Source organism: Schistocerca serialis, chromosome 6 (assembly GCF_023864345.2).
Source record: "Schistocerca serialis cubense isolate TAMUIC-IGC-003099 chromosome 6, iqSchSeri2.2, whole genome shotgun sequence".
Classification (NCBI taxonomy): Eukaryota; Metazoa; Arthropoda; class Insecta; order Orthoptera; family Acrididae; genus Schistocerca; species Schistocerca serialis.
In genome coordinates this window covers 316,703,151-316,713,538 of record NC_064643.1, presented here as the reverse complement: position 1 = coordinate 316,713,538, position 10,388 = coordinate 316,703,151, and the positions used below count along the sequence as shown (strand labels likewise).

The 10,388-nt window shown below is 41.5% G+C and overlaps 1 protein-coding gene across 1 annotated transcript in view; it reads left to right on the top strand.

Moving 5' to 3' along the window:
* The first annotated feature begins 1,094 nt into the window (after nucleotides 1-1,094).
* The window catches only part of LOC126483698 (transmembrane 9 superfamily member 2), a 135,631-nt gene continuing 126,337 nt past the window's right edge, over nucleotides 1,095-10,388 (top strand). The window contains exons 1-2 of the mRNA XM_050106785.1: nucleotides 1,095-1,422; nucleotides 3,216-3,283. Coding sequence (XP_049962742.1) covers nucleotides 1,297-1,422; nucleotides 3,216-3,283 — 194 coding nt within the window. The 5' untranslated portion in view covers nucleotides 1,095-1,296. The remainder of the gene's footprint in view (nucleotides 1,423-3,215; nucleotides 3,284-10,388) is intronic.

The window sequence follows — 10,388 nt, the reverse complement described above, 5'->3', positions numbered from 1 at the left end:
CCAATCTAACACTTGTTTTCGATTATGCAAGATTCTTTGGTTTTTTTAGAGACTTCGCTGTACTTTCCAGTCGTCGTTTTTTCCTCGTTCTTTTATTCGTCGTCCTCTTGTCTTTAGCAACGTCCATCTCAATGTCGTCTGTGAAAGTTTATCCTTACTATAGTATTCATTGTCGTAGAGGATGTCTTACCTGGGCTGTGAGTAGTATTTGATACCAAGTGATTGTCCGGCTGCGTCTTTTCCACCTCTGTTTTTTCTGGAAGTCACGGTAGCTTCAGTATCCCTATTGAAGTCCTCCTCGTGCATGACCTGTGCCAAATTATCGACAGTCGCCAAAGTGTCAAGATTTTCGGACAAAATTCGACATACTCGTCTAGGTAATCCACGTTAACCATAGCGGAGTATCCACTAAAGTCCTTTGTAGGTCCAAATATATGTGTTTTCAGTCTTTTCTAACTTCGAAAGATTACAGGCACTGAGTGTCCCGATTGCTGTGCTAGATTCCATTATCCATTATAACAAGACAAATTAGTACGCGAAGGAAGAAAAGATTGTGTGTTAGTTGGAGGCGGCAAAGATGTAAAAACATCATACGCATTATTGCCTACCTGCACGCAGACATTAGAAGGTAATCATCACAACAACCCAGTTCTCCATGGTGATTAAACATAGTAACGTAGTTGTAACACTTAAATGTTTGCATCAGCTTTCGTTACTCTTCTTTATTAACTGACATAGTATGCTGCTCCATTCGTAAGGAACTTATTGTATATTACGAGCTCTATAACATTCGGATGATAGATATCAATATAGTTTTTCGTAACTCAACACTGATTGAATTAGTTTAGAGCAATCGGTTTAGAGAAAACAGAATTCATCACTTTGAAAGATATACAGGCATACTCTCTACATTTGAAAAAATTGAGAAGTTTGCTGCTATGTTATTTCGACTCTTATAAATGCTTTTGTATTGTTAAAATAACATTTACACATGCACGAAACGAATGTTGGTGCAAAATCCATTCTTTCGTTCGATGTTGTTTACTTCTCGGGTCACGTATTGAATAATATCTTTGGGGTACATGGGGGACTGTCTTCCTGCTTATGAATTTGTATGTAGACGTTTCAAAGTAATTGTTATCAGGTGCCCTACGTGTCAGAGATGTGTTGTTGTGTAAAGAAAGTTGTAGTTTGTGTGGGAAGTTATTGAAATTTAATTTTTTGTAAATTTTTGTCGTATGCGTTTGTCCTTAGAGTCTATGAGAATTATATGTGGTAGCATCATTGTACGTCAACATGTTCTGGACTGTTGTTTTTGTTGTTGGAGTGACAATTTTTCACCCTTCGGAACAGTTTTATTTGCCGGGCCTCGCCCCTGTCAATTACTGTAAGCAGGGTGAGGACATCCCCACGACTTGTGAGGTAATTGCTGTCAAAATCTTGATTTATTTCCAAATAATGAAAGTGCTGTAAATATGAGAGTTTTTAACTCAGGCAGATAATATGAAGGACTGAAGAGTTTCATGCCTAGGACCTTGATACGTGGCATGCAGGGCATTTTGCTTTACAATTACATTCCCTGTTATTTGCAGTGTGCTGCACTGTTTTACAACGGTGCCGAGGAAACAAGTGTTCAAATAAAAGTCACTTGTCAATTGTAAAATGTTTGTGTGATCTTACCACAATGAAAACAATGATTAATTGCACAATTATCCATCAAACTCAGTATATCGTCGTCAGTGAACACGTTGCCACATTAGTATGTAAACGTCAGCCAGCGGCATGCAATGTTTTAGGAAAGAACCAGTTCGTCCCTGTTATGGGCAGTGTGATTTAAAATAGAATTTCCTGCCCTCAGTAGGTGATTACTTGAATTTGCAGATACTGAGTTTGACTGGTGTATAATAGTGGATTCCCCCATGATATTTTGGGTGTGGTAACTTGACTGATTTGCCGTGCACATTGAAGTGTGGTTTGGATTGGAAAGTAACAGTTTGATTGATAGTTTGTGAAGCAAACGAATATGAATGTGCCGTAAGCGTTGTGTTAACAAATTTGCATTTAATTTAGCCTGATGTCTAATTTCACTGTGTATTTAACGATCGTTTCGTTATAAAAACTAAAACTGCTCGGAAATTCAGAAAACCTATAGGGCCTACCAGTATTAGAAAATAGACATGCCATAGACTAGTATTTTGGTAAATGCTGTGTCCATATATGTTACTTAATAAAGGAAATATACAAGATTTTCCCCACTGATTTGTAGCAATGTTTATATCTGTTGTCTTGTGCACCTGCCGCCTCATATATAAATCAGTAGAAGGTCATTTACTTATTTATTGGGATATTACTATCTCATCTTAGGCCTCGGTCTGCTGTAATGATCAAACAGTAGTCCTACTGTGTGTAGGCCTAGATGAATTGAAGTGGACATTGCTGTGTGCACCAGTCAACCTTAGTGTGGCATGCAACATAAAAATCTGTGGCCACCTACGCAGTACTGTAAAGAAGTTAATAGGTAGTGAAAGTAATGTCAAACACAAATTGAAATCATATATTTGTCTGGACATAGTTAAATGTAAAATACTGTAGGCTATTTCATGTATATCAACTAAATTGACTGATTAATGAGAGATTTGAAAAGTTTAGTTGGTGGGGGTTTTCAAAAGAAAAATCTAAAATTCATTCTTTTTGAAGGTCTCTCTTTTTATGGATTAGTTTATTGGATAAACTGTTACTTTGTGGCACTTTAGTGTTCTATTTTATTATTAAGATAGCTTACGTGATGCTGGACATGTATTATTTGAAGTTGTGATATTATAGAAGCAAAGAAACAATATAGGCCTACATATTCTAGGAGTACGTTTAAAAAATCAGCGTCAAATGCTAGTTTCATGTATGTATGTTGGAGGGGGGGGGGGGGGGAGAGACAAAGTAGATGATTAGCACAACGAGAGGTGTAAGTTCAGTTCCCAGTCAGCCATCGAGATTTATGTTTTTTACGGTTTCTTGTAATTATTGGTTCCTGGAAATTGACGGGTATGGCAAGGACATTGATTGCTCAACTTTTAGATCTGCTCTCATTTCCAGAAACTGTGAAGAAAACTCTCTGAAATTTACTCCTTAACACCATGAATTGTTGGGGCACATACTATGATCTGGCAGTGTGGTATAGTGAACATAACAGTCAACCAGTATTTTTTCTTCTTTTACAGTCAGTTGTTACCCTGTACGTGAATCGACTGAACACCGAGGAGTCAGTGATACCTTATGAATATCAACAGTAAGTAGTTGAATTGAATGTAATAATCACAAGTGATGCCTAGTTTTTTTTTTTTTTTTTTTTTTTTTTTTTTTTTTTTTTTTTTTTTTTTTTACTCTATTATTTTTTTTTTTTTTTTTTTTTTTTTTTTTACTCTATTAATTGTGTAATTAAGCATACCAGCATTTGGAAAGTGTCCAATTCCATGTGTTTGCTTTGATCCATGACGTCATCGGTATGGTTGAAGCGTCTACTTCCAGCATATACAGAATGGCAACGATATTGTCACTACATAAACATGCCAACAGACGTGAACAAAAATAAAAAGACACAAGAATGTCTCACTACAACAATAAAATGAAGCTAACGGGACAACTGCAGGAAATAGGGGGTTTAGGGGGATGCACAAGGTAAATATATAACAGTACAGAACACTGCACCATAACCCCCTGCCCATAGAGAAAAAGAACTCTATTATGACATAATGCTACAGCCACAAAACAAATGGGAATCATACTACACTTCACTCGACGTATATAGCTCAAGTCCATGGGACATTTCCATTGACTTATATACACTCCTGGAAATTGAAATAAGAACACCGTGAATTCATTGTCCCAGGAAGGGGAAACTTTATTGACACATTCCTGGGGTCAGATACATCACATGATCACACTGACAGAACCACAGGCACATAGACACAGGCAACAGAGCATGCACAATGTCGGCACTAGTACAGTGTATATCCACCTTTCGCAGCAATGCAGGCTGCTATTCTTCCATGGAGACGATCGTAGAGATGCTGGATGTAGTCCTGTGGAACGGCTTGCCATGCCATTTCCACCTGGCGCCTCAGTTGGACCAGCGTTCGTGCTGGACGTGCAGACCGCGTGAGACGACGCTTCATCCAGTCCCAAACATGCTCAATGGGGGACAGATCCGGAGATCTTGCTGGCCAGGGTAGTTGACTTACACCTTCTAGAGCACGTTGGGTGGCACGGGATACATGCGGACGTGCATTGTCCTGTTGGAACAGCAAGTTCCCTTGCCGGTCTAGGAATGGTAGAACGATGGGTTCGATGACGGTTTGGATGTACCGTGCACTATTCAGTGTCCCCTCGACGATCACCAGTGGTGTACGGCCAGTGTAGGAGATCGCTCCCCACACCATGATGCCGGGTGTTGGCCCTGTGTGCCTCAGTCGTATGCAGTCCTGATTGTGGCGCTCACCTGCATGGCGCCAAACACGCATACGGCCATCATTGGCACCAAGGCAGAAGCGACTCTCATCGCTGAAGACGACACGTCTCCATTCGTCCCTCCATTCACGCCTGTCGCGACACCACTGGAGGCGGGCTGCACGATGTTGGGGCGTGAGCGGAAGACGGCCTAACGGTGTGCGGGACCGTAGCCCAGCTTCATGGAGACGGTTGCGAATGGTCCTCGCCGATACCCCAGGAGCAACAGTGTCCCTAATTTGCTGGGAAGTGGCGGTGCGGTCCCCTACGGCACTGCGTAGGATCCTACGGTCTTGGCGTGCATCCGTGCATCGCTGCGGTCCGGTCCCAGGTCGACGGGCACGTGCACCTTCCGCCGACCACTGGTGACAACATCGATGTACTGTGGAGCCCTCACGCCCCACGTGTTGAGCAATTCGGCGGTACGTCCACCCGGCCTCCCGCATGCCCACTATACGCCCTCGCTGAAAGTCCGTCAACTGCACATACGGTTCACGTCCACGCTGTCGCGGCATGCTACCAGTGTTAAAGACTGCGATGGAGCTCCGTATGCCACGGCAAACTGGCTGACACTGACGGCGGCGGTGCACAAATGCTGCGCAGCTAGCGCCATTCGACGGCCAACACCGCGGTTCCTGGTGTGTCCGCTGTGCCGTGCGTGTGATCATTGCTTGTACAGCCCTCTCGCAGTGTCCGGAGCAAGTATGGTGGGTCTGACACACCGGTGTCAATGTGTTCTTTTTTCCATTTCCAGGAGTGTAGCTCAAACGAAGCCCTTAATACCAACAACTCCGAAAAGTGGACTTTGTCATTTCCCTTGAGATAGATCCGAAATGCCACTGTTGATACATACCGGCAAACCACAAAAAAAAGAGGAAAAAAACCTTGAGTTTCACGCATCTACGTAACTCACAAAACACCACTGAAACAACAACTCAAAAACCCAAAAACCTCCATTTCACTAGATCAATTAAAACACAATCGAAATACAATAAATATAAAACAGATAGATCATCAGAACAACTACAGAATAAACTCAAAACAAAACTAACTTACCAACAAAGGCCTCCGACAAAATCATGTAGGTTTGCTGCGCTGAGCCCCCCCTCCCCCCACATGCAAAGTGACGAAAAACACTTACACGTCAGCATCCACAACTAGAGGGTGCCATCAAATACAGCAACATGTCATCTACATACACAAACCAATTCAAAAACATTGTGCCATATTATCGCACACACCATCACCATTATGTCACGGGTCCAAGAAGACAGGTGGAATCGGACACTTCCAGTGACCCAATATACCTTGCAGCTAATTTAAAAATCTGAAATCTTTGTTATTGTCAAGATTATGAGAAGTTGCTACTCACCATATAGCGGAGATGCTGAGTCGCAGATAGGAACAACAAAAAGTGTTTCACACTTAAAGCTTTCGGCCAGTGGCCTGCGAGCAGCAGCACCAGTGCATAATGGGCGTGGCAACTGGGTGGGGGTAAGGAGGAGGCTGGGGCAAGAAGGGTGACGGATAGTATGGTGGGGATGGTGGACAGTGAAATGAAATGCTGCTGGTTAGCTGGAGGGGGGGGGGGGGGGGAGTAGCGGAAAAGGAGACATTGAGAGAAAAAGATAAAAAGACTGGGTGTGGTGGTGGAATGGGAGCAGGGAAGGGGCTAAATGGGTGAGGACAGCGACTAATGAAGGTTGAGGTCAGCAACTAATGAAGGCCAGGAGGGTTATGGTAACATAGGATGTATTGCAGGGACAGTTCCCACCTGTGCAATTCAGAAAAGCTGGTGTTGGTGGGGAGGATCCATATGGCACAGGCTGTGAAGCAGTCATTGAAATGAAGGATATCATGTTTGACAGCGTGTTCAGCAACAGGGTGGTCCACTTTTTTCTCGGCCGCAGTTTGTCTGTGGCCATTTGTGTGAGACAGCTCTTTGGTTGTTATTCCTACATAGAATGCAGCACATTGGTTGCAGCTTAGCTTGTAGATCACATTACTGATTTCACAAATAGCCGTGCGTTTGATGGGATGGGTGGTGTTAGTGTTAGGTTCGGTGGAAGGCGGAATACCACTGTGGAAGGTGTGGGAAGGATAGTGGGCAGGACATTTCTTATTTCAGAGCAAGATGAGAGGTAATCAAAACCCTCATAATATTGTTACATTCCATCTTGGATTTTTCATTGTTTGATTATTGTCTAGATTATAATCGATGTCACTAGACCTTTTAATAACATTGATGTTTGTTCGGAAAGACTCATAAGATGTTGTCTAAACTGCCATTCACTTAGAGAGAGAATTATTTTGAATGTAATAACAAATCATTGGAATCTGCATTCACTGCTCAATCTCTTAACTTATTTCTACATCTATACTCTGCAAACCACTGTGAGGTGCATGCCAGAGGATGTATCCGGCTGTACCAATTAGTAGGGTTTCTTCCCATTCCATTCACATATGGAGCACGGGAGGAATGATTGTTTGAAAGTATCTTGTGTATGCAGTAATTATTCTGATCTTATCCTCATGATCCATATCTGAGCGATACATAAAGGGTGGTAGTGTGTTCCTAGGACCATCATTTAAAGCTGGTTCTTGAAATATTTTTTACAGGCTTTCATGGGAAAGTTTAGGTCTGTTTCAAGACTTTGCCAGTTTAGTGTCTTCAGTATTTCTGTGACACACTTCAGCAAAACAAACAAAGCTGTGGCAACTCATGCTGTCCTTCTCTGTATACATTCAAATCCCCTTTTAGTCCTATTTGGTATGGGTACTTGGTGGAAATATGGTAACACTTGCTGCATAAGTAGCCTTTTGTAGACTCCATGTCTCCCTGGATAGTGCTGAAATAGCAGGCACCTTTTGGTACACAAACTGCAGTGGCTAGGTTTGAGTTAACACAGTATTACAGAGCAGCGTCTGATAGTCTCTATCAATCTCTTATTGTTATGAAGCTCTGTATTTGCTTCAGTGAAGGGGGCTTCTGTGGTTGCTCATTGTATGTCTTAAGGGCTGTAGTCTAATTGTCAAAGTGACAAGAATGCTGCCCCAATTAAGTAGACTTTTATTAAGACAAAACATTTGATAATGGGAGAACTCTGGATCATCTATCACATGGGTGTGGTGATTCCATTATTGCTGAGCCAGGGCTGGCAAGCACCACCAGCTCTCTGTTATTCAAACCTCATAGCATGCTTCAGCAGCATCTATTTGGCACAAAGATGAAACATTGTACAGGGCACACATTCGCTGACTTGTGGTGTGGATGTTACTACTTCAGTCATTAACCATTTGGGTATTTCTGGATTCCACAGAGAGTGGGAGGAGGCAGCAGTCACTGATGTGAGAAACATTATGAGCAGAAGCTTGGATAATCATTAACAAAAATAAAAAATAGTGCCTTTATTCTGACATTTTCTGACGTTACCTGAATATATTACAGCAGATTGGAGAGTGTGAATTGGCTGGCACTTTCCTGTTTTTTATTTTTTACTTCAGTGATCAGCCGGCCACACATGTGAAAATAAGTTTCAAGTAGTCTTATTTTGCTGTTAATAATCAGAGAAATAAAAACAGATGGAAGCTCATTGAAGCTTTTTGGTAATGCTGTTGTGCACAGCAAGGCCTAAACGAAGGAAGACTGGTTTAGCGTAATGAGGAAAAATCACTGGCTGCTGCAAGGAATAGCAGCTGAACTAAACTTAAATAAATGAAACATATTGCACTTAAAAAGGGAAGATATCTATTACTGTTTGATTATGCTGTTGGTGAAAAATTACTGAAAACATCAACAACTGTAAAGTACTCTCCAGTAATTGTCTGGAGCCATCGAAAAAAAGTGACCCTATACAACAAATGCAGGAAAATGAGATGTCAGACTGAGATTCAGTAAGAGAATCCTAAGGAAATGTGATTTTGTGAAAGTTCATTTAGTGTTGGCAGTTTTTGCATGACTTGTAGATATTGGTAATGACGCGACGAACCATTGGAAGTGAAGATTGTCGGTCATCAGTTACATGGAGGCAACAAATGACTTTGTGCTTCTGCATTTGTTTTGCTTCATAAACAGTTGTGCATTGCTTTCTGCATTATATAAATGACCACCACTATAAATGGACTTTGATGCAAATATGGTCGCTGTGTTATTAGGATCCTGCCTAACCACATACTTGGAAACTGTGACATGTAAGTAGAAAAGAGCGATTTTTTTTTTTTTTTTAGAACAGGACTCTTAATATGTTTGCTATTTAAGCTGTGCAAATAGGTTCCTGCCTTACCACATACTTCAAATTCATGACGTATTTGTAGAAAAGAGCAAATTATATTTGTTTCTAGCAGTACCCATTTGAAACACCACTCTGCTGTTTCACCTTGCAAAGTAAATCGACCCTGTATAAGTTACAATCAACCATGAAAACTCCTAAAATACTCCCACGAATAAAGAACACACTGAAAAATGTGTAAATATCTAACTAACTTTAAAATCCATAATAACCAAATTAACCCACATTCTCCCATCTTGAAACAAAACTGCAATAAACCACGAAAAAAATATACACACACTTCTATACTCCACAAACCATGTGAAGTGCATCGCAGAGGGTCCCATCATACCAGTTATAAGGGTCTCCTCCTGTTCCATTCATGTGTGTAGCACGAGAAGAATGATAGTTTGACTGCTTTTGTGTAATGTAAGGTATACAAAATTCCAATACAATTCAAACCATACGTGGAGTAAACAATTATCCTCCACAAGCTTATGACAAACTTAAAATCATCTACATCGGGTTGACAGTTGCACCAGCCACGCGTACGCGTCGTACAATGGAGAATACAATGAAACAACAAATTCTATCGACGTGATACTGCAGAACCAATGGATTGCAGCATCGATAAACCTCCCTATCGTCTAAGCGCCGCCTCCCGTGGAGTGCATCCTTCATTGGGCCAGACGGATTCAAGTCAGAAGGTGCGAGATCCGCGCTGTAGAGTGGGAGCAGTTATTCTAACCTTGTCCTCACAGTCCCTATGTGAGCAGTAGGTAGGGAGTTGTAGTATATTCCAAGAGTCATCATTTAAAGTTGGTTCCTGAAACTTTGTTAGAAGATTTTCTGAGGATAGTTTACGCCTCTCCTCAAGAGTCGGCCAGTTCTGTTTCTTCAACATCTCTGTGACACACTCGCATGGATAAAACAAACCTGTGATCATTTGTGCTGCACTTCTTTGTGTACATTCAATACCCCATGTTAGTCCTGTTTGGTATAGGTCCCACACACTTGACCAATATTCTAGAATGGATCATAGGAAAGGTTTGTAGGCAATCTCCTTTGTAGACTGATTGCACTTTCTCTACATTGTACTAATAAACCTAAGTCTGCCACATGCTCTACTCACAACTGAGCCTCTGTGATTATTCCATTTCACATCCCTAGAAAGTGTTACACCCAGCTATTTATATGAGTTCGCTGATTCCAACTGTGACTCATTGATATTATAGTCACAGGATATAACATTTTTTCATTATGTGAAGTTCACAGTTTTACACCTCCGAACATTTGAAGCAAGTTGTGAGTCACTGCATCAGTTTGAACTCTTATTGAGATCTGACTAAATATTTATGCAACTTTTTACAAACAGTACTTCATTAAAGGTGACTGTGTCACAAAAAGACTGAAGTTACTATTGATATTGTCCACAAGGTCATTAATATACAACTTGAATAGCAAGGGTCCCAACAAACTTCTGTGGGGGGCACACGAAGTTACTCCTATATCCGATGATCATCTCCGTCCAAGATAACATGCTGCATCCTACCTACCAAAAGGTTCTCAGTTCAGTCACAAATGGTCCGCAGCTCGTGGTCTCGTGGTCGCGTTCTCGCT